Here is a 24,076-nt window from a genome sequence, read left to right on the forward strand (position 1 = left end):
AATGCAAAGTCCTGCATTTAGGAGGGAATAATCGCATACACAAATACAGACTGGGTAATAACTGGTAGAAAAGGACCTGGGCCATAAAATGGATAGGAGTTAAGTGTGTACCTGTTATATATAAAAAAAAAAAAAAAAAAAGCCAATAACATCCTGGGCTGCATTAACTAGGCATGCAACAGTACTGTTAAAGTGTTTCCTCTGATTTAGCACAGAGTTGGCAATTATTTCAGGCACAGAAAAACTAGGGAAAAATAAGAGTAAACATTGTATACATTAATAAGAGAAGTGCATGAGTTTATTAGGACTGAAAAGCATCTTAAGTATTTTTTTTTCTGTCTCTCTTTAAATCCAGCTTAAACAACTGACACACAGGCTGGAACAAGCTGTGTCTGGTACATTATAAACAGGATCTTTAAAGGCAGAAAGGGCACTACAAAAAACCAAGAGCCGGAAATAGCAAGGTAGATTACTCTCTAAACATATTAGAATGCATTAGAAAGCGCATATTGCTTTCTGTCTTTGGTGTGTTTTAAATTCTCAGTCTTGATTTTGCATTAACATAATTAAATGCAAAACCCCATTCTCTTGTTTAACAGAGAAGCAAAAAATAAAAAAGTATAGTTGAAGCAGTGTTTACCCACAAACAGAATATGCAGAAAAGCAGGACAGCATACAAACTTGTACTTGGAGCCAGATGAGCCTGTACAGGAATAAAACCTTGACAAAGTGCAGTTTTTGAAAATCTGTGGTGGCTGACTACTTCCATGTGTCTTATGAATTGTGCAAAATGTTGCATGGAGTACCGCATCGGCTATCATAGGTTATGTATGTGCAATGCAGTTCCACTTCCCTTAACCTTGGTCATTTTGTGCAGGGCACGTACCAATACCTAAAAACAAAGCCTTCGCCAAGGAGTTAAAACTAAAACAAAAAAAAGACTAGTGTTTGAGTGACCCACTGGTCCAACTTGAGATGCCTTAAAGGGACTCACTTTTTGAAGGTGGGTGGTCAGCACTTCCTGCAAGTGAGACTTCTTCAAGAAATCTTCAGTAAAGCAGCCAGAACTCTCTTTTCATTTTGGAACTTTTTCATGAAAGAAAAACATCTCGCCAAAAAGGAGGCAACAATACTGCTCAGAGGGGGAAAAAATTCTCCCTCTTGCTGGCCAGAAAAAAACCCAGCAAATGACAAGCCAATGAAACTTACTGGCACAAGTGCACAGAACATGTTTCAAGCCAACAGAACAGCACCTACTTACTTACATCAGTAGAAAAATTCGCCCATTACATAGATGCATTGTTCAAAGTGGGCAGCATCATGTGGGAATCAAGACTACCTAAAAGGACCTGAAAGAGGGTGAAAATGTAAAGCTTTTCCCAACTCTTAAATACAGTGTGCTTTGCACTTCTATATTCCCTTACTTTTCAGGAACTCCAAAACGCTTTGCAAATACTAATGAATTTAGCCTCACAAACTCCAGTGAGGTAGGTAAGTATTGACCCCATTTTACAGACGGGGAAACTGAGGCAGAGTTCTCAGATGACTTGCCTAAGGTCATGCCTCTTGTCAGTAGCAATGCTTGGAATAGGTTTCCAGGAGTCCTGACTCAGGCAGTCCTTTGTTTCTTTGATTACAGTCCATCTTGGCACAATGTAAGCAATATGTGCAGCCTTTCCCTTCCCCCTCTTCTACTGCTTCTGTAGTCCTGATGACCCAAAGGAAGTGATATCTTTATACATATATATAATTTTTTTTTCTCCTCACAAGCGTTCCTTCTTTCTTTGGTAATAGCACTTTGATGCAACTAACGCTGACTTTCAATCTTGGCAAAAGTGCACATGTGTTCTGAAGCGTACTAAGGAAACATGGCTTCTCCATGTGCTGGAGATGGTAGGGGTCTGTATGGGAAAAGGAGACTTATTTCTGGCAGAAGACCTGCTGCTTGGCATTCTTCACACGCTGTTCCTCTTTCAGGTTCTTCTGCCGCACATGTTTGCTGGATATCCCCTCCACGTAGTCTGAGGGGAACCAGCCTCTCTCTCCATCTGAAAGTCTTATTCCTTCCATCCAACCTGCAAGGGTGGAGAGCAGACAAAGGGGTGTTATTCGGTCAGTTTGCTTAGATTTTTTTTCTTCCCCTACCAATAGACTAAGAAAAGAAACCCTCTATGTTAAATGGCCTATGACTAGGTAAGGACCCAAGTAAAGAAAAAAGAGACTCCTTTTTCAATCCCATAGTCAGGGTACAGAGAGTTTCTGAGAGGAAAGACTCCTTCCTCATCTTTTGCACAGATTAAAAGCTATTGCACTAAAACTCTGCTCACACTCCCTTCATCAAGATGGTTGAAGCTCGTTCCACTCACCGTCATTGCTGTTCTGCATAAGCATGATGATATCGGCTTTCTCTAGGGACAGCTCATCATTCTCCCTGGCTTTGTATGCCCTCAGGCATTGAACCTGGGGTGCATCTAAGAGACAAGGGGAGAGACTGTAATGACACTAGAAGGGTGAGGATGACCATGAGGGTCAGAGACAGAATCAGTTATAGGGTGATGGAACCGAGAGTAGGGACCACACATCCCCTGAGGGATAGGGGAAGACATCATTGGGGTTGGACACAGCACCTGCAGGAGAGGTGGTGGAAAAGTGGTTCTGTCAGGCAACATGCCACAGTGAGAACCTGAGGTTGTAAGGCAGCAGTGCCTAAGCGGCAGTACCTGGGGAAGGGGGGAAGCCCAAGCAGGTCACAAGCTTTACATGTTTGAAATAAAGTGGAGGGTTGATGGGCTTCTTCAGATTCACTCCTGTGTTTGGTCTTTTTTTTTCCCCCGCAACCCTTTTGTGTAATCCACCTTACAGCACTTGCTCCCCAAGCTGTCTCCCACCACCCCAAACCACTACCACCCCTGCAGTCTCACCTGGGCTTTCTAAGAGATCAGGTTCTCCTCGTGGCGGGGCCAGGACAGAGATCCACCGCAGCTTCTCACTGCTGGAAGATCCAAAATGCAGGTGTTAAGCAGGCAGAGGGGAACTGCCAGCAACATTTAGCAAGATTGGGTGGGAAATGTTCTGAGAGACCTGCCACTGACTCTTGAGGGAAGTGATAAGAGAGAATAAGGCAAAATGAAAGATACGGAAGGAGGAGGTTGAAAGTGTTTTGGGAGTCCAGGAGTCACTTTCTATGTTCTGTTGGGGGGCTGATGTCCCAGATGAAGTCTTAAGAGCTAGAGATGTGTAAATGGCTGGCTTGGCAGTTGTGGGATGGAGTTTCAAGATGGGAAGGAGACGGATACTTCCATTGAGGGGATTAAGGGTTTAGGACAACAGGGCACTAGGATGGGTTTGAGGTGTTTGGCAAGCGGATATCTGGGAAGTAGGGTGTAACGCTTGCAACTCTAAGCTTGTCTCTCCATAGACTGCTGCCCCCAGCAGATGCTGTTGGGCTTGCCTGGCCATGCAGCTGAGGGATACTGTGCTTTAGCAGCTGCAGCAGTTACTGCAGGTGGTGTTGGGTCTCGGCCAGGGCAGTTTCTGGCTCTTACTGTGTCTCCGTGCGGAAGAGGAATTCCACTCTCTTCCCCTGGTTGTTCTGAAGCAGGAAGAGACGGAAAACATTCTTGTTTGTTCCATGCAGCTTCACCTCGCACTTCTCCCCGCGCACGTCTGAGAATGCAGCATGGTCGAACACCACAAAGCGCCCACCCCTGCATGAAGACAGGATAACAGTCTGCTTTAGCTTTGTGCAACCTATAAAGGATCTAAAAATTGGGGTGGCTTAGAATCATAAATGGAAAAAAAAAAACAAATTCCCCCCCCGCCCCCCCCGAAGTCCTCCTGTCCTTCCTTCATGTTGGGTATACCAAGCCTCATCTTCCACTGTCTTTTAGAAAGTCTCCTTGGAGAAACAGAGAATAGGAAGAGGAAGTGGTTGCTGTGATTTGGGGTGGAGTTTGAAGGGGAGGAGGTTTTTGTTTTGTGCTGGGGGGGGGAGGTTGTTTTTCAGCCTTGTGTGATTACGTGTATGAAAGGGCCAAAATTGCTGAAGTCTTTTGACAGCGTCTCTGTCATGTGTTCATGCCTGTGAAATAGCTTGACCTTTCTAAAGAATGACTTCCAGAAGAGTGCAACTGACCTGAAGAAGAATGCATTAAATTTACAGACAAGATTTCACAGATTTCATAGACATTAGAGCTGGAAGGGACCTTGGAAAATCACTGAGTCCAGCCCCCTACCCCAGGGGCAGGAAGTCAGTTAGGGTCAACGGATCCAGCAAGATAAGCATCCAAATGTTTCTTAAAAGAGTCCAGAGCAGGTGCTTGCACCGCCTCCGGAAGCAGTCTATTCCAGCCCTTGGGGGCTTGGACAGTAAACAAGTTTTTCCTTGTATCCAGCCTGAAATGGTCTTGGAGGAGTTTGTGACTATCTGACCTTGTCATCCCTTGGGGTGCTCTGATGAACAGGTAAATTTGGTATCTTTTATTAGACCAGCTCAAACAACTGGAAAAATTCTTCTTTGCAAGCTTTCAGGTATAAACACACTTTGTCAGGTTGAAAAAGGATCTGCAGTCAGTGTGTGCACTTCCTGGATGGAATGAATAGTAAAGAAGCCAGAGGCTGGTATGCATGCAAGAAAGTCAGTCTATCCAGGAAGAGCACACACTGAATGCAGATGCTTCCTCAGCCTGAGGAAGGTTATTTATACCCAAAAGAATTTTTCCAACCATTTGAGCTGGTCTAATAAAAAATATCAGATTTACCCAAAGGATCTTGTCTATCTATGTCCTTAGACCAGGGGTTCTTAACCTGGGGTCCACAGACCCCCAAGGGGTCTGTGGATAGATTTCAGGGGGTCTGTGAACTTGGATGGGAAAAAAAAAATTATATCTTTATTTTCATTAACCTCTAACTGAAATTTAGCATTTCCTTCAATTATGAATGTAGGCAACAAACCACAGTAGTATTAGCAGTACCTGTGACTTTGTCACCAATAGAAATCACAGATATTTTCATATCACATTACAGTTGTTGCAGATATCTCAAAATATCGTTTACACTCCTCACTACTTTGAAATTATGGTAGTTATTAGACCCGCCGCTAGATCGCACATGATTGTAGTCTTCCTGTCTACAGACGCTCATTATTCTGAGAAGGGGTCCATAGGCTTCAGACTGCCAAAGGGGTCCATGGCACAAAAAAGGTTAAGAACCCCTGCCTTAGACCAACACAGCCACAATCTATAGCCCACTAAACTTGGACAACATTTTTTTAATGTATCCCAACCATGCACTGCATCCAATAAAAGATATCGCCTGCAAAAATTTTTGACCTTTCTAATTTTTAAAAGGGGGATGAAAAGGTCTTCCCACCAACTACTTGAGTTTCAGTTTCTTACTATGCCAGTGGACTGCTGGTTTTCCAGTCATGCAATCAAAACCAGGGTGAGAACTCTTTTAGCTCTTGAGTAAAACTCAGCCTGCATGCAGTCACACTCTTACATGTGTATTTGCACCTTAAAGATTGAGGGCTTGGGGGGTAAACAGAAGGAGGATGTTGCAGAGTGGAATGGACTACAGAACTACACCACTGGGCAGCATGTTGTAAAGCTTGCTTCTGTTACATAATGTGGGCTTGCTAACTTGAGAAATGTAGCTAGCTAAGGTTGCCATCTACTGGCTGGCAAGCTGAGACAACAGAGAAGGATCCTGCCTCACCAACATCTGGACCAGAGATGAGAGCAGCTGGTAAGAGATGCATTCTGAGAGACTCACTCCTTGGGACGAGACAGGAGCAGGCAGTCATTGAAGAGGTGCAGGTATATAGGGCGTGTGGTGACTTTCCACTTTGGACTCAGGCTGTTGAAATCCAGTGCTGTCAGCTCCCCGCATTTCACCAGTCTTCTCGACTGTGAGATCAGTGGGAAAATCTGAAAGATAGGATGAGTGCTGGCATCAGATCCCCATGGAAACCTATGCTATGAAGCTGGGGTTCACCTGCAACCCTTTGCTAGAGGTAAGAGATGAGGCTTGAGCTTGCTTTTATCTCCCCACTTGGCAGTGGGTAAGTCAGTCTGAGTCTCCTTCCTTCCAACTCCAGTACAGGACTGAAGAATGGAGCTGTATGGATTCAGCTCCGACCCTTCCGGGCAAAAGGAAGAGTCAGGCACTGGGATGGTTCCCTCTTCTGCCACAGAAGTAAGATACTGAAGTTGGGACAAATTACTGGGGAAGGAGGGCCTTGGAGGGAGTCTTACCCTGCACTTGAACTCCATTTTCTGTTCAAGTATTATTCATTCTAGTTCATACTTGTTCCTCAGGTGCTGAAGAGCAGAGTGTGGGATGGGTGGGATATGTGAGAGAGCCTGGACTGAGGTTACAGGGCAGGGCTAGCAGTGGTGGACTGGGGCAGGGAGAATTTAAAGTAGAAATCAGGGTGGATGGGTCCTGACCTTGCACTCAAACTCGATCTTCTGACTGAGGTAGATCAGTTCCTCTGTGCTCTTCATGCGCTGGACATTCTCATTGCAGTCCTTGATGAGCTGTAGAAAAGCAAAACCTCTGTGAGGAATCCCCTGCTTAAAATCCTTCAGCAGAGACAGTGATGGGTGTCCCCTGCCTCAGTGTTCTGCTTTTTTGCTTCCCAGTGGGTGCATCTACACGAGACGCTTACTGTACATTGGCCTAATAATGCTACACAGTAGCATGTTACGGTAAAAACCGGGCTAATCGCCTACTGCACAGTGTTATTAAGTTAATGTGCAGTAAGCACCACTAAATAACCATGTTCCACTGCTAATGCACAGTAACTTTAGGTACTATGCATTTAGTTAGTCCTTTATTAAGGAAGTAGTAAACTATATGTGCAGTATCTAAGGCGCATTAAGGAATGTGTAGATGCGCTCAGTATGTTTCACTATCCCATGAGCAGGAAAATCCCATGAGCTTTTTAGTATGTTCCTTGTGCAGTTGCCCTTATATAGGACCTCTTGAACTGCATGTCCAGCAGCAGTGGCTAAACTAGCCTTGCCAGCTGGATATGCTATTACTGAGAAAAACAGGCTGGTGCCTCATACCTTCTCAAGTGCATCATACGCCTGTGTGGCCTGCACCTCTTCCTCAGAGCCAAGCCGTGTTCTCTTCAATATATTCTGGGGGGGGAAAAAAACACAAAATCATCTTCAGAGTGGAGGTAGAGAAAAGACTGAGGTATGAGATTAGGAGGGCAGCAGATCTGAGGAAGTGAACAGATTGAGGGGATTGTGCAGATGACAATCAGAAACAGATGTGAGGACAGGAACCCAAATGAAGAAGCTGAAGCTCTTTGCAGGTGTAACAGACTCGGTGACCACATGCAATTTTTTATGTTCAGGGGAATGGCCATGAAGCAAGACAGTACGGCCTACGTACACAACTGCTTTTGGTCAATACCACCTGTAAGATGGGGTTAGTACAGTCCCCCAAGACTCTAAATGGAGCTATTCAAGCAATGGAAATCCCTTCCAACAAGGACATTCCACAAGCTTTAATTTTTCCCCACTAAAATGAGACAAAAATAACATGTAGGCATGGAATTTCTTTCCAAAAAATTCTGTGTTGGGAAAACCAGTAGTGTTTCAGGCAGCCAGCCAACAAAAATCAAAAATCATTTGGTGGTATTTTGGCAATACTGTCTTCTCCCTGCAAGCAACGAGTACAACTGAAGAGAATCCTCCCTCCTCCTCCTCCAAGCAACCTGCTTCTTTTGTAGGCTTCACTAACTCTTATCTGTTTTCACATGCAAATTCTGTCATTAGTTTTAGACACAGGATGCACTTTTAAACCACAGATCCAGGCAGTGTGGGTGAGCACATCCACCATAACCACCCTATGGCAGAAGAGCACCAAGCAAAAATAGCCACAACCGCAAGGTGCAGGCCTGTGTGCAGTCTGGTTTCCTTCCTCTTGCCCTAAGTTCCTCTCTCTTTAGTTGCCTGGTTTTGGAGAATGTGCCTGTTCAGTGACCTGCAGTTGAGAGTGCAGCAAGACAGTGCAGTAGGGGAGGAGGCAGTGGTGTGTACAGGGACTGAGATTCCTGTGCTCCCAGCACTATTACCTGCAGGAGGAGCTTGAGCCGGGTAATGCGTTGGAAGGGGAGGATGAGGAAGGATTTGAGGGAGAGGCGCTGGCACACTGGGTCACTCTCCAGTCTCTCCAGGACTTGCTGGAACCCTGTATTTCCATTCCTGCCAGAGAAAGAGAAACATGGGACCCATGCAGCATCACCGCAACACCAAGGGGAGTCCTCTCAGTGATGAGACAGGCCTCTGATTTTCACCTCTGGGCTGGGACTCTCCCTGGGTGAGAGATGGCGTCAGTGGGTTTCAGTGCACCTAAACTGTTCAGCACAGGGGAAAGGCTCACCCTGCTATGAATAAGTCCCTAACAGGGTGGCTGTGGAAGGCAACGGGGACAGCAGAGGGGACTCAATTAATCAAGTTTGCTCCATATGCAAACTGCACTGCCCTGCATGCAGTTGTATAAGTTGCGAAATGCATGTCAGCATGCAGAAAATGGCAGTCCGCAGAAAATGGCAGCAAGTACCTTTGAGGTGTTTTAGTTCAAAAGCACGCCGCTGCCATTTTCTCAGCACTGACGTGCATTTCACTACTTATACAAAGTGCCCAGCACTGCAACACAAACATGTGTAAAAATAACCCTTATGTCCTCTCCCTTTGGAACTGAGCCTTCCCCAGTGGGAGAAAGAGGAGAAATGGTAGAAAATTGGCCTCCTGATAGACTGCGCCTCTCCCAGCAGGTAGCACTGAAAGATACAGAAGCTGAGCAGACCCTGTTAGGGTATGGCCCTTCTCCAGAGGAAGACAGGAGGCTGCCTTTGTGCAGCCTCCACTGAGACTTGGATCTTATGTAGGGGTAGCATCTGGATAGGTGACAGTGAGGCAGATTCATTTGAGCCTGGGTCCCTCCCCCGGGGGAGGGTCAGTATCTAAGTGATCCACTACTCAGCTGGGCCCTCCCCATGAGAGGGTGCTGTGGCACCTGCAGCTGTTGTAACAGGGCACATTGACTGAATCCTCTAGCTCAGGGGTGGCCAACTGATGGCACACACGCCCCAAGCAGCAGCTGTGTGTGACAAGTGCCCTGGACACTCAGTAAAGGGAGGAGCTAGAATGGAGGTATATGAGCTAAGTCTGATGTGAAAGGAAGCATCAGGTGTCACCATCATGAACCTGGTTAACCCTTCCCTAACCATGCAGCTGCTGCCAACTTTAAGACTTTGAGCCCTTGCTTTCAGCCTCGGGGCCTGGAAAAGCTAGCCTGGCCCTTGGTGGTGAGACCTCCTCTTGCAATGGCATTCTTCCCCTATGCCACTTTGTGTGGCCAGCGCTGCAAGCTCGACCTTCCCTGCCTCCATTCCAGCACCCCATGGTGCAAATGCTGTTGGGTATGGAGGGCTCTGTGGGGTGGGGATGAAAGTGGTACTCAGGGAGGGAGTTAGGCTTAACCTGTGGCATGCCTACCAAAAAGGCTGGCCAAAACTGCTCTAGCCAACTGTATCTGCCTCCTCCAGCAGGATGGTTTGGTGTGACCCTGCTGCTGCCCCTCTACTCCTTCCCCAAGAAGAGGCTCTGATTAGGGTTACCATATGTCTGGGATTTCCCAGAAATGTCCTCTTTTTAGATCCTCTGATCTTGGTCTGAGCTTTTTTTTTAAATATGATCAAATGTCCAGCCTTAACATTTTCCCCGGCTATTCCTGGCTTGCCCTAACAAGGAGCTGCTTGGGGCTGGGGGCAAGGCAATTGGAGGAAAGGTGTGCAGACACATGGCCAGCATGTAGCCAGGCAAGGGGGTAGGGGCAGCAAAGCAATTGGGTGCAGGTAAGTCTGTAGGGGGCAGGGTGTGGGTGTTGGGGGGGATGTCTGGGGCTGCAACAGGGCAGGGGAGCCACCAGCCCCTCCAGTGAGGGACACAGGGTGGGAGGAGGGACCTTCAGGGGCAGTAGGGAGCTGCATGGCTGGCCCAGCAGCATTGAAGCCAGTGCCTGTGCTTGTGGGGGCAAGGCTGGGGGGAGCAGGGGGCTGGGGGTTGGGAGTGAAGGGCACTGACAGGGCTGCTTGAGAGCAAGGGGCACCAGGGGTATGGGGGAGGGCTGTGGCTTGAGAGCGAGGGGCACCAGGGGAGATGGGGGACTGTGGATTGGGGGCATGGGGCACTGGCAGCGCCAGGGGGTTGCGGGTCAGAAGTGAGGGGCACCAGCAGGGATGAGGGGAGGCTGCAGACTGGGAGTAAGAGACACCAGCATGCCTTGTGGGGGCAGGGTACTGCGGTTTGGGAATGAGGGGCACTGGCAAGGCTGGGGTCTGTGGGTTGGGAGTGAGAGGCAGCAGCATGGCTGGTGGAGGGGGCTGTGGCTTGGGAGTGCAGGGCAAGAGAATGGGCAGGGGCAGGGCACCCACATATCACTGTCCTCCACCACAGTCATATAATGCCCCCCTCCCCCCGTGTGACATGTGTCCTCTTTTTTGGAGCTGGAAATATGGTAACCCTAGCTCTGATACTGAAGGAACCAGGTGCTGATAAGCCCGTCTCTGCCCAGTACTGACAGGGCTATGGGGCTGCACAGCCCTGCCCTCTCCCACATCGGCTGCTGTGGCATGGTGGGGACCCTCTGCCGGTCCGTGAACACCAGGAGGAACTCTGCACCTGTTCAGCTCTCTCCTGGCTGACAAAGGGGACATATTGATGCAGCAAAGGTCAAAGGCTGGGGAGAGAGCCAAGCAGTGCTCTTACAGAAGCCTCTGGAAGGTCTGCTCCTGGTAAGTCTGATTTGTCACGTAGGGCAGATACACCCGGCGAAACTCTGGGGCATGCCTCAGGGCCACATCACACACATGGAAGGTGAACATGTCCTCCTCGAACTTCTCTTCCAGGTCAAAAAGGAAACTGCAGAGCCCCCCGGCATTGCCATGAAAGGAAAGTGAAACAGTTATACGCACGCAGTAGACAGCATCGCTCAACAAAGCAAGGGGGCTTCCCTTGTTGCCATAGACATGTGTATCTTCCACACTCAGTCCCAAATGCAGGGCTTATACATTAAGCACACCATTTCTCTTCACTTCCAGGTCTCAGAACCAAGGTTGTGGTGCTGCTTGTTTTGGTGTGGGTTTGGGTTTGGTCTTGTCCCTACCATGGGATAAATCTGGGGGCTATCCAAAAACACCACAAATAAATAAGGAAAGATTTTTTTTCAGCTTCCATGGAGCCAGGGGATCTAAAAGATTAAAACAGCAAAGACCCTGTTTTGGAAAAATGTAGCAGAGAACAGAAGGAAGTTCCAAAGTTGATTAAGCTCTGCAGGAGGGAAAAAAGGGCTAAGAACTAGGTTGGATTCAAGGTAAATTCTGAATTGAGTCAAGGTGGGATCTGCCACATGATGGCTGGGGGTTTTAGACTGCCTTGGGACTTAGTGGGTGCTGGTTTGGGCTTGTGTCTGCTTAATGCTGGATTTGGTTCAGGTTAAGGTTTTGATCCCAGTGATTCTAATGTGTTTCAGCTAACGGTAGATCAGACCTGGGCCATGGTTGATGGCCTTCTGGATGCTTTGCTCTTCTGCAATTTCTGGTTCTAGAAATATGCCATAATTCTCAGGACTGAATGAGCATCAAGATTAGAATGACCCACTTGTCCAAAGAGGTGACAAGGATCCTTCCTGGCCAGGACTGGGTTGGACGGGACATTTGTGTCTATGGCTGGAAATAGATAGATGTGTCCCAGCACAGCTGATCTGCTTCGCTGGGCAAAACACATCACCCACTGTCCCACTTGTTGATCCTGTGATGTGTTCTCTTGGAGCTTGAGGGGCCTGGTCCTCTGCAGCCCAGGAATTCCCACACAGGATTGGGCCCCTCAAATCCTGGGAACACCTTCCTGCCTTTTCCTGCTTACTATGTACCCCAGCTTGCCTTCTTTATTCAGACACACCCCAGAGATCCCAGGGACACATCTTGTTAAGCACCCCTGACTTGCCCTGCTGACCAAAACATGCCCTGGAGACCCTGGGAGTGCATATCCCAGGGTAAACAGGAGAAGCCAGTAGGCTCTCCCAGGGCTTGAGGGGCCTGAATCTGTGCAGAAACTACAGGAGTGTACAGAATCAGGCCCCTCAATCCCCTGAAGCCTTGCCCTGGATGGCTGGAGACTGCAGGCAGTTCTGGGCTGCCAAGGCTCTCCCACCATAAAGCATACACACTCATCACAATAAAGCAGTACAAATAATTGCTACCATCCATCACAGCCACAAATTTGGGCATTTTGTAGTGCAGCAAAAGGTATGAACATCTATTTACTTCTGCTTTTGCCACCATAAAAGTTTTTGTGGTGGTACAAAGGCAAGGAAAGGTGATGTTTGTTTCTCCTCTGCATCCAGCCTGTGGCTAGAGGAACATGCAGAGTAAGGACAACAGGACTACAGATTTTACATCTCTGTGTTTCATCTCTCTGGGTTCAACCTGTGCTTCACAGAGGGTGCTGTCCTTTGAAGCCAAAGATCAGGACCCACCTGGCACTAACGTCACGCACATCCTGGAGGCGAGAGAAAAGCCACTGGCGCTCTTGATTGGAAAGGACTGCGTGGAGCTCAGGTGATCGTTGGAAGTGATCCACTGCCACGTTCAAACTGCGAAGGTATGAAGCCTCAGACATGATCAACTCAAACTTGGCCTGTGGGAAAGAAGAGGGGAAAGAGCAGAATGTCAGGACAGCAAGATTGGCTGGGAACTATCTGGGTGAGATGAGGGAAGAGAGGGCAATGGAGGGGCAGAGCTCTGGAAGCTTCTTGCCTGGCATCATAGGCTGTGGGTTGATTCCTGAAGTAGAGATTGCCAAGGTCCCCCTACCTGACCACTGGCAGAAGATGGACATTTTGAACAACGAGGGCAGGGAGGGCCGGGGGTAGGCAGGCCAGCAGGGAGAAACAGGGATGTCAGTCCTTTCTGACTATCTATCCATGTGACTGGTTGGAAGAATGAGCCTGTGGGGGAGCAGGGTCCCTTTTCCCCTCCAGAAATTCCCCCTTTCTTTGTGCTCTTTTTCCAGATGGCCCTTTCTTATGAGGCTCCAGATCTCCCTAGGCCTCCCTATGCTCATCCCTCTTATTCCTTCATTAGATTACCCAAATTTCCCCCAAATCATCCTTTTCTCCCCCCTTCCCCAGGATACTTTTGTCTCCCCTCCTGTACTCTCTACTCCCATGCACCACTTCTCTGAATCCTCCTGCCCATGTCCTCTGGTTTTTGTGTGCACACAAGCCAACATTGGATTCCTGCATGCCTTTTCAGAGCAATCACAGCCTCTTGTGAGTTAGCCTATGCAATGTTTTAGGATTCCTTCCCCTCCCTGACTTCTTGGTCTACTTTCAAACTTCTTCCCCTTCCTGTATTGTGTACCATACTTCTACATCCCCACTTCAATCCCCTTTTTGCTTTCTTAAAACAAGCTTCTGTGTTCCACCAACCTGTCCCTCATCCTTTGATGCACCTTCTCCTCACTCCACTAAATTCTTTTAAGCTCACACACTTTGGTACCAAACCTCCCTTTGTCCTTAACACACACAACTGACCATTTCTCCTTCTCTGCAGTGCTACCTGTATTAGTCCATCTTCATTCCTGCATCATGTATTCCTGCTATCCAATGCATCCATCTCCCTGCGATGCCCTACCTGGCAAATTTCCCCATCCACCTGTCTCCAGCCTTCCTCCCATACCTCTTGTAGCTTCTGATCTTCACGGGACATGTTCATTAGCATCCTGCTCCCTCGAACCATGGGGATGTCCTGCCAGAGAGATGCATTGGACGAAACAGAGAGGCGCTGCAGATACGAGTCCTGTGGAGAGAGCACTTTCCTCCGTAACCTTGGGGAGTTGGGAGAGCTCAGTTCTATGTCCTCTGCCAAAGAATCTGCTCTCTTCTGGCTCTGAATTGCTTTGTTCAGAGCCACATCACTGTACTCCTGGTAGAGTAACTTTGCTGTGGAGAGACAGCTGCAAGTCACATACACACTAAAACAGAGACTTCCCCCCTTCCCTCTAATCTCCCTATGAGGAGAGCTTTCTACTACTGTCTCTTAGTCTAACAGATGAACATGTCTAGGCCTGTGCTGTTTGAAATGCTCCCGTCACCAGCATAACTCACCACATCTCTGATCACATTGCAGGGTACACATTATATTGCCTTCTCTGTTCACTCCCCTCTAATAAGAGGCCCTGGAGCCTCTATCAATTAAGCTCACTGGGGTTTTCAGCCCCAGCACTTAGGCAGGAGGTACTTACAGGAGTTGATCAGTTTTGAATGTCGGTGCCTGAACTGCTCCCTTGTGTCTATGGGTTTCTTCTCCCTGTCGGGGAAGAGAAGATTTAGTAAGCAAAGGGGCAAGACACAGGGAGAAATGCTGCATGGGGTGTGACTTATCCAGATGTCAGTAACTTGTCTGATACAACCAGGTCTCATTCTGCCAGTCTTGGGGTCTGCATTCCTTACTGTGACTGCCCAGGCCATAATTGCTTCAATTATTTCTTGGGTGTGGAGGGCAGCCCAGGTTGTAGTGCACGCAGTCGGTCCTGCTACCCTGAGGCGCACAGTGGGAATGGGGTGGCGTGGCAGCCGGACTTGCTTCCCAGTAGCCCCAGCAGCAGCAGCTCCTTCCAGCTGCTGCTGGACCCAGCCCTGCTTCTTGGGCACTCCAGATCATCTGCCCTGAACCCACCACTAGTGGCTGGGACCCACATGAGCAGGTCTCACAGCCTGGCAGCTGGGATGGGGCTGTGGGTGTGTGGGGAGTGGTGTAGGATGGGCAAACGGGGCTGGGATTGTGGGGCCATGACAGCATGGGGCTGGGACCCAGAGCAGAGCTGCAATCCACTCCCTGCACATCCCTGCAATAGGCACCAGTTTGGTGGGCAGGGGTAGGGGGGAGCAGATCATAGCTCTGCCTTGAGTCCCAGCCCCACGCTGTCACCACCCCACAATCCCAGAATTGCTCACATGTCCTGCTCCTGAATGCCACTGCCCACACACCCACAGCTCTGACCCAGCCACCTGGCCAAGCACAGAGCACAGCCACTTAGTGAGTTTTGGTGCGTTGTAGTGGCAGGGGCATGGGATACTGACCCAGTCCACAACAGCTCATCAAAACTCCCTAAGTGGCCCTTGGGCTCAAAAAATTGCCCACCCCGGTCTAAGGGGACAGCTTCTTGAAGCACAGAGGCCTATGGAAGACTCACCGGAGTAGAACCGTTTCTGAGATGACTGGCTGGACTCTGTGTGCTTCCTCCTCTGAAAAGACAAGAGAGGTTGCTGCAAGCCAGACAAGCAGAGCAACATGGCCCAGCCCAGGTAATACAGTGGAAGCAGGATCATTCATATCCAGATGGTTCACAACTTGCTTGATTTGCAGCAGGTGGTCAAATGAAACATGAGTTGCCCAGCTACAGCTTTTACTTCAAAGAGCGAGGCTTCTCCACTCAGCTGGAGCTCATTGGCTCTGAAACTTCCTGGCTTTAATAATCCTTAGCACCTACATGCACACAAGGCTCACTGACTAAGCATTATGAAAGACACATCTACAGCCCAACAAATGAAGGGAAGCTGTAGGGACTCTGGCCATTGTGGGCTTTGATTGCCTGACTACCAGGAAGGCCAAATCACTAGCCAGAGACTGGTTTTGGTGGGCAAACAAAAACTGGAGCCCCAGTAGAAATAGTTACTTCTTAGGTTTGATGTTTAGAGATACTGACTTCCCACAGGCTTCCCATGAGGACTAACTATGGACGTGAGTCCTCAACACTTCTCAAAAATGGTTCATGCAGACTTGCAGGCCTGCGGGTCTAGTGCAGAGATGTCCAACCAGTGGCCTGAGGGCCATGTACAGCTTGTGAGAGGTTAAACTGCAGCATGCAGGACTAGTCAGCATGCCTCTGGCACCCAGGGGCAAACACCCTTGCCATTTACCCCATCATCCCTTTTGGGATCTTTGGTTGCCCCTGTTGACTCAAATCAGCATCAGGGGAAAAGGGGGTTGGGTGGGCAGAACAGCAATGTTCACCCTTGGATTCTGGAGATGCACCAATACAACAGCTTGTGTAGCTGCACTGATAAGCCACTGCCAGAGGTGGATCATCTGCCTCATGAGAAGCTGTGTGATCTGCAGTGATCCTGGTTTTCTCTGATAAAAAAATTCCCCATTTTCAGATTAAAAATAGTATCCCAAAACCTAAATTTTTCCATGATTAAAATGAATCATGACTATAACACACACACACGTGTGTGTGGCAGGTGTGGGAATGTGTCAGGGGACTCCTTCTCATGGAGTTCAGGTCTCTGGACATTACTTCTTCAGGTGGCTAGGCTTGCACACTATATATATAGTGGTGTTTCATTTTAATCATGGAAAAATGTTGATTTTGTGTTACTTTTTTTAATTTGAAATTTGTGGATTTTTTTTTAATTGGAGAAAACCAGTATCTCTACTGATCTACATGCAACCCACAGCGGTGACCTACCTGGAAACTGCATGCATGCACGTACACATGCACTCTTTGAGTCAGTTTCTCCCTCTTTAAAATGGGGGAAACATTTGCCTCTTTGGTACAGCTGTGCTAGAGACTTCACTAAATTCTGAGGAAAGTGGGCGCAGAGTAAAGGTGAATAAGCAGAGAACTCAAAAGAGTGTAGTGCATGAGGCTGGGGGAGGAGACTTTTGTTGCTCCTTCCATTTCAAAGATAAAAATTGATGAGTCTGCAATATTTGAAGCCATTTTGGTTCAAATGTATGGTCATTTCCCTGAATCCCAATGCCTGCGGAATGTGAAAGAAAAAATACAAAATGAATTGAGGGGGAAAAAGATTCGTCCAGCAAGCTATGAATTTCACACAGCCAAAACATCTGGTTCTATAAGATAACGGCAATGGTCACACATCCTCCCGCAGACAAGATAGATACCCTATTGGCTAGTGCAAAGCTGCTCAAGATCTGGCCAATTATACTGCATCACCTGGCAGCAGTAGCTCTGCTCCCCTGATGCCAGATCTCCAGATCCACAGGGCGCTTTAGGGCCTGAACACTGGGTCCGGCACCTGATCCCAATGCGCAGAACCAGTTGGAGCACTGAGCCCCAAGGCCCAATCTCAGTGTGGGGGGCTGGGAGAGGGCGGTGCCAGCCCCTCAGGATCCAATCTTGGCACAAAGGGTGGAAGTGAGCGGCACTAGCTCCCTAGGATTCAATCCTGATGCGACGGGCAGGAAAAGAGTTGTGCCAGGCACTAGCGCCCAATCTGGCCTGCAGATGGGCTCTGGGGCACTCCTTTGGCTGGTTGAGCCAAGAGATTGAGCCCTACTGGGCTACTGGGATGTTGGAAGATTTAGACTTGAAATTAAGTCATGAGTTTGTAGTCTCTGCCCAAATCAGGGCTCAAGCTATGATAGATCAATGTTCTGATGCGTCTCAAACCGTACTCTTGTGAAACATCCCTTCATAGACTCAGTATGAGACCTGAAGGGACCCAGATCACACTAAACAGCTCTCAGACCATCTGTGAAAGGCAACAGCATGCAGGACAGGATATCTGAAATCTCACCAGCTGTATTGCTCTTACTGTTAGGAAGCATGTGCACTACAGGTTTCTCTTGCTTTCTGCAGGTTCTGTATGTACGAATTCGCTCTTATGCAATGACCTTTTTTATGCCAAAAATTCATTATATGTGAGGTAAATTCACTCTTATGCGATCAGTGTGATGGAAGCCAGCAGTCAGCTGCGTTGCGTGGTGCATTGTGGCAGTGACACCACAAGCAGAGGAAGAAAAAATTATTTTGGCAGGGAGGAGTGGGGGCTGAGCTGGGAAGTGGTGCCTGGGCCAGGCTGGAGCACTGGCCCCTGCAGCTTGGCCCATCAGCACCGCGCCCCGGGAGCCATGAAGCCGCCTGGCAGCAGCATCTGCAGCCACTGCTTAGGGGAGGTGGTGCACACTTCTGGCACTGCAGCTGTGCTTGTGTGTACTGTCTGCTGTTGGTAAGTACCAAAATTGTCTTGTAAAAGTGACAAAATGGGGCTGGGGGTCAGTACAGCTGAGGTCTTGGAACTATCCCTATCTGTCACATTGTAAAGTGGGTTCCCTTTATGCAAATTCAAGTTATGCATCATTTTCTAGGAACACATTACAGCATAAAGTGAGAGAAACGTGTATTTCCTTAACATTGGCCTACTGCTCTGACTGCAGTGAAATGGTATGGCCACCCGGTGGCAGTAAATGATGTGATGAGAATCCACATTTCATATGAGGATCTCCTGTGAAGCAGGAGCAGGAGGACTGCATATAAAGGAACAGGGCCAGAGCTCTGACTGTGGGCAGGCGTGGGAAGAAGGAAGTGAAGAAAGCAGGGAAGGGAGAGTGGGAGGATATGTTGGACAGAGAACGGGTAGAGATGAATAGGAGCTGCGTGTGCAGCTGGTGTTTGCAGCTCAGACCAGAGAGCAGGGTTGGTGGTAGAAGGGAGAGGGCAGGGCTGGGGAGCACTAACAGAGCTGTGGGGAACCCTGGACTGGGCTAGCACAGGGTGATAGGGCAGGACTGGGATGCACTTGCACAGCTGTGTGAGGGTAATACTGATGGTGAAGTCAGCCAAACATTTTTGATAGGTGCTCTCAACCCCTCACAACTGTTTCAAACTGGGATTAGAATTTGGGGGGCAAATTTGGGAAGAGAAGGAAGAGGAAACTCACCATGATGCAAGCTGTCTGTCAGTCCCGAGACCCGCTTCAGGCCCTGCCGGTGCCAGTCTTTGCTTTTTGCTCGGAGTTTAACCAAGGCTTTCTGCTCTGGCACCTCTACCTTGATGACTTTTTTTTCTGGACAACTCGATGACTTTTCCAAGGGCATGTGCCTAGTCACTTCCGCCACCTGCTGAGCTGGTAAGGGGAGCAACTCTCCCTGCCCGACCAGCCTATGTCTGCATGGCCTCATACCCTCTCCTATCTTCATAATGGCAGCAGGAGTGGGAGTGCTCCTGGTATCTTTTCCAGTGGCGCTAGCCAGTTGTTGGTCCCACAGTTGCTCCTCTGTGACTGGTTTTTGTTGGTATAGGGTCCTGACAGTTGGTGGGGATCGAGGGCTGAACTGGAGAAAATGGATGGGGTTGGTGAATGCTAGGGCTGGAAGTGGTTGTACCAAATTTCTGGGCAGAGAGTCTGTAGGTGTTCTCTGGGCTCTCGGCAAGGCTGTGGGGACACGGTCTGGGGGGGATTTTCCATCGTGCATCTCCACTGCTGCATGGCTGTCATCAGAGCACACCTCTGAGACCTCATTTCCACACACTGGAAAATCCGAGTTCCTAGCCAAAAGGCTTGCCTGCAAGTCACTGGTGTCCCCCACATCCTGTGTCCTTGCGTCCCTGAAATCTTGATGGAGCTTCATCATCTCCTCTTTCTTGGTCATGAGGGGCTGCTTCTCCACTCCATCATCTCTGTTGGAGTCAGAAGCCGAACCAAGGTTATTGTCCTCAGGCACAGAGACTACAGTTTGCATGGGGTGACTGGCACTGGGATCAGTGCTTGGTAAGTGGTCACAGTCTGGTATATAGGCTAGAGATGGATTGGACCTGGGTATGGGAAGCAATGGTGGGTCAGTGTCAAGTATAAGGGCGGGGGGGCTGGTATCAGACTCAAGGGCTGAGGACTGGGTAGAGTCAGTCACAGGGGATGGAGGCTGGGGAAGTGGGGTAACATCAGGGTCAGGAGCTAGGGGAAGGCTGGTGTCATGCACTGGAGATGGTGGCTGCCCTTGCTGGTCCATGGAAAAGACCACTGTTTCTTCAGAGGGCTGGAAGACAGTGTTTGGGGCCTCGAGGTTCCTGGATATAGCCTCTTCTAAGTCCGGGCTCGAATGAGACTGATTTAGTGAAGGGCTATGTTGTACTGCATGATCCACGTTTGCTCCTGTTTCCTTTCCCTGGAAAACAAAGCTTCTGGAGTGTGACTTTTGGTGCTGCTGGAGGTTTTCCTGATAGGTCAATGGTGCAGGAGCCCCGTCTAGTGTTTGGGGTACCGAATCTGCAGGGGAAGGGGTGGGTTCTGTGTACTCGCCATCCTTGGTCGGGCTCTGCCCAGAAGGGGGATGTCTGGAAGCTGTGAAGAAGGAAGGTTGAGTGCCAGGCTCTTCGTGAAGGGCTTCGTCAGAGGTAACCAGTCTCTGGGGAGTCTGGGCACCTACTGTGCTGGCAGATGCTGAGGCTCCTTCACCAGGCACCATGTCCAGCAGACAGGAAGCCTGCTTAGTCATCTCCTGCTTTGTTTGGTCAGCTCTTTTCTCACCATCCTCCTGAGTTAGATCAGTGGGTGCTGCTACCACGCTGAGATCTGAGGGTGAGGCTGGAGTGAGATCCTGATGTCTGGGAATCTCTGGGCTTTCTGCAACAAGATGGAGATCTGTAGGGCCAGGTGACTCTACCTTTTTAGCAACAGAAAAAAGATGCATGGGCCTGGGAGTGTCCAGATTCTCTGCATCTCTGGGGGATACTGGTTCTCCACTGAAGGGCATATCTCCTCCATCAGCAACGCCCTGGTCTGACCTGTCTCCATTGCAGTGACAGTCCTTGCTGTTGCTGGTTCTGTCATCCTGAGTGGTTTCTCCACAGTCTTGGCTGCTAATAGAAATGCAGCTAGAAGTGCCAGAGATCCCCGGGCCTTCCAGTTGCTCAGAGATGTGGCAGGTGTGGGAATGTGTCAGGGGACTCCTGCTCATGGGGCTCAGATCACAAGACATCACCTCTTCAGGTGGCTGGGCTTGTGCACAGGCCTTTGGCAATATATCCTCACCCAGGGGCTGCCCCTGGGAGACACGTTCCTCAGAAGGAAGGGCTGGTCCTATCCCCTCAGCCAAAGAAATGCTGTCTCCCAAACTGTGGAGATCCACTTTGGGCTGGGAGACTAAATGTGTCCTTGGACTCAATACTTGCAATGGAGCCTCTGTCTCCACTGTTTCCCCCCCTGGCTCCTGTCCCACGTTATTCCATCCCCCATCCTCCTCATTTTCCAACTCCTGTTCTGGTGAGTCCATATCAGGCTGCTCTTCCTCTCCCAGCATTTGCTCCTGCAGCTCTGCCTGCTTCAGTTCAGGCTCCTCTTTCATCTCCCCCTGCTCTGGCTCCTCATGCTGGGACTCATCCACCTCTTCCATATTTTCTGCAGCAGTCCTTGCCTGGGAGATGCTTTGCCTTGGTGATTCAGTATTACTGCCTCCTACTCTACCATGATCTTCCTCCTCCTTTTGGGGGCAGGGTTCTATAGGACCAGAGGGACTTTGCTTAGAAACCATTTCCATTCCCTGATCTGAGATTGAAGAATTGCTCCCTTTCTCACAGGGGGATAGGGACATCTCTCCTTCTATGTTTTCCCCAGTCAATTGTGTCTTTCCCTGGCTGTTCCCCGAGAAAGTATGAGGTGGATGATGTGGAGAAGAAGGATCTTCCCCTCCCTGGAATTCCTGGCCCTTGTCACCATTATCCATACAAGGCTTGGGTGTCATCCTGCCCACGGTCTCTGTCCCAGGAAAAGGGTCCTCACCTATCGCATCTTTTGCCCTTGGTAAAGGATCATTGCAGATCCCACTTACGGCCTCTGTCTGTTTCAGGGGCTCCCTCATAATACCATCATGCAAAGGCTCAGTCTTGTAACAACCCTCTGAAATGGTCTTACACACCAGGAAACGTTTGGTGGCTGGTTCCCTCTGATCACAAACAGTTTCTGCCGCAGAGCTTTCCTCATGCTGTACCTGGGGGACAGCATCAAGAGATGCCCAGGCCTGTGCCTGGTCCTGGTCCTGAGGACATTTAACATGGGTGTCTAGGGTGGGGCTTGGCACCCCCACAACTGGGTTGGGAGAGGAAGAATACTCGCTGCTTTCAGGGTGCACTAATTTTCCCTGGTCAGAGTTCAAAGGCTGGACCCATTTCTCTTTCTCCAGTGGAGTCATCTCTAGTACTGTAGGATTTCTCTCCCGCTCCAGGAGCTCTTCCCAGTGCCTGACATCTCCCTCCTCTGGTTCCAGCTCTGCTGGCACTTCTTCCACAGGGTTGGGGGATCTGTCCCACATCTCTGCTGCTTCCTCAGCAGAAAGGAGGCTCACAGGGTCCTGGGGAATGAGGGCAGAGGCAGAAAGCCCAGACTCAGTGGTGGCATGTTGTCCCCTTCCGGATGGCAGAGGTTCAGGGCTTTCTTTGCTGGGGCTGCTGGTTCCTGGGGAAGCCAGGCCACCCTCACTGGTCTCTTCAGACTCCATCAGTGAGACATGCTGTGAACAAGAAACACACATTTGGTATCATCAAGTAGCTTTGCTGGAAATTGAGCTGACTGGCCCCAAAATCTTTAAAACTTAGAAGTTACTGTAGTTAGGGGCAGGGGGAAAACAAACTTGTACCCCCACATAAAGGAAATAGTTGGGAAAGAGAAGCATTAAGGGTGGGGGTCCAAAACAAATTAGATTTGAGTTCAATTTATGATAAACCAACAAAACAAAGCAGTCAGTCCTATCTGGGACTGCAGCAGCAAAGACTCTTGGGCAGAGAGCTGTTGGTCCCTTCTCTTATGGTCCACCCTGGAGAACCTGGGGGTTGGTTCTGGTCCTCTCAACACCGGAAGCCAACAAACAGGTGGGTGTTCACAGAACAAAATGACCAATGGTCTTTACTTGGCTTTCTATTTGTGTGCATTACCACCCTGTGGTGGCTGGCTTAAAGAACAGGTAAAGGACCCGTTACTACCACTGACTAAGAAGCTCTCCTGCAGCTCAGCCAAGAGAGATTCAGGCTTTTGGAACTGAGGGATGAGGGCTTGACTCATAGTGCTGTGAGTATATGTGCAATTTACTTAGAAACTGGCCCTGTCCATAGAACATCACAGGGATGAATTAATATGAGGAAAGAATGTAAGAGCTTCTCCAAGAGCTGAAAAGGCACTCAACCATCCTTCAGACTGTACAAGACCTTGACTGCAAAGAGCAGGAAGGAATTATTTAGTCATCATGGGCATCTTTACACATGCTCTGGAGGTGGGAGGGGGGTACTCTCATTAATTAGAGCACCCACATTAATTAGAGCACCCTACCTTGTTTATTCAGTGTCCCACACTTCAAAATGATGACTCTGAACAAGTTTTAGTTAAAGCACCCACATCGCCATTTTGAAGTGCAGGGAGGATGAATACATGAGACGTAGAGGCTGCTGGAATGCACTAATTAGCACGTTCCAGCAGACTCCATTAATCAATTAATCGGTCTGCTCTGAAGCACTGTGATTACAGTGTGTCAGAGCAACATCCTCACACATGTATCGGCACCCCATAAGGCATGCAGCTATAAATAGAAAGAAGAGAAACCAAGAAAATCATTACTTAGGCTGGCTTTCAAGGCAAAAATTCAGACCTCTATGAAATGGTGTCCCTCACAAAATGATGGAAGCACCTGCTTACATTTCTAGGTGTGGATAAAGCATGAGTATTGGACAGTACAGGGCACATGGGAAGAGGAAGTGGAAACTGGTCCACTGCTTTTTCCTTAAAACATGTCCCTCCTATCTCCTGCCATCCATCCCTAGACAGCTTCTGTTCCCAGGTCCTTTGACCTTAATTTTTTCTCTTTCATATACCAGCCTCTCTTCCTTTCATGTGAGCAATGGAGGATATAGCCCTGCTTTTCAACCAGGGATGTCAAACTAATTTGGCACCACAGCCCAGAGAAATGGTGCAGGATCAGGAAAAAGGGCACAGGGCTGGCCCCACTGGGCCCAAGGTCCCCCCCATGCTAGATCCAGTGCATGCAGCAGCCACTCCAGCCAGCCTGGCACCCAGCAGGAAAAGGCCCAGTGTCCTGAGAGCTTAACTGCTTCTTGTGGGAACAAACCACAATGCCAGGCTTCTTCCCATGATGCTACTGGGGTCCCAGCACCACTGCTCTTGCCCATGTGCTTGGCAGCCAAATGATTGAGAGCAGTGGTGCTGGAATCACAGCAGTACTGTGGCTTCTTCCCGTAGC

The 24,076-nt window shown here is 49.1% G+C and overlaps 1 protein-coding gene across 2 annotated transcripts in view; it reads right to left on the bottom strand.

Moving 5' to 3' along the window:
* Positions 1–275: 275 nt before the first annotated feature.
* The window catches only part of ARHGEF5 (Rho guanine nucleotide exchange factor 5), a 40,445-nt gene continuing 16,644 nt past the window's right edge, over positions 276–24,076 (bottom strand). For both annotated transcript variants that reach the window (XM_019544223.1, XM_019544222.1), the window contains exons 2-15: positions 18,775–22,339; positions 15,279–15,330; positions 14,328–14,392; positions 13,763–14,025; positions 12,559–12,719; positions 10,791–10,943; positions 8,093–8,222; positions 7,074–7,148; positions 6,450–6,539; positions 5,773–5,927; positions 3,546–3,707; positions 2,922–2,992; positions 2,367–2,471; positions 276–2,075 (exon numbers count right to left, since the gene is read on the bottom strand). In XM_019544223.1, coding sequence (XP_019399768.1) covers positions 1,921–2,075; positions 2,367–2,471; positions 2,922–2,992; positions 3,546–3,707; positions 5,773–5,927; positions 6,450–6,539; positions 7,074–7,148; positions 8,093–8,222; positions 10,791–10,943; positions 12,559–12,719; positions 13,763–14,025; positions 14,328–14,392; positions 15,279–15,330; positions 18,775–22,327 — 5,190 coding nt within the window. In that variant the 5' untranslated portion in view covers positions 22,328–22,339 and the 3' untranslated portion in view covers positions 276–1,920. The remainder of the gene's footprint in view (positions 2,076–2,366; positions 2,472–2,921; positions 2,993–3,545; positions 3,708–5,772; positions 5,928–6,449; positions 6,540–7,073; positions 7,149–8,092; positions 8,223–10,790; positions 10,944–12,558; positions 12,720–13,762; positions 14,026–14,327; positions 14,393–15,278; positions 15,331–18,774; positions 22,340–24,076) is intronic.

Source organism: Crocodylus porosus, unplaced genomic scaffold (genome assembly GCF_001723895.1).
Source record: "Crocodylus porosus isolate Cpor-Errol unplaced genomic scaffold, CroPor_comp1, whole genome shotgun sequence".
Taxonomy (NCBI): domain Eukaryota; kingdom Metazoa; phylum Chordata; order Crocodylia; family Crocodylidae; genus Crocodylus; species Crocodylus porosus.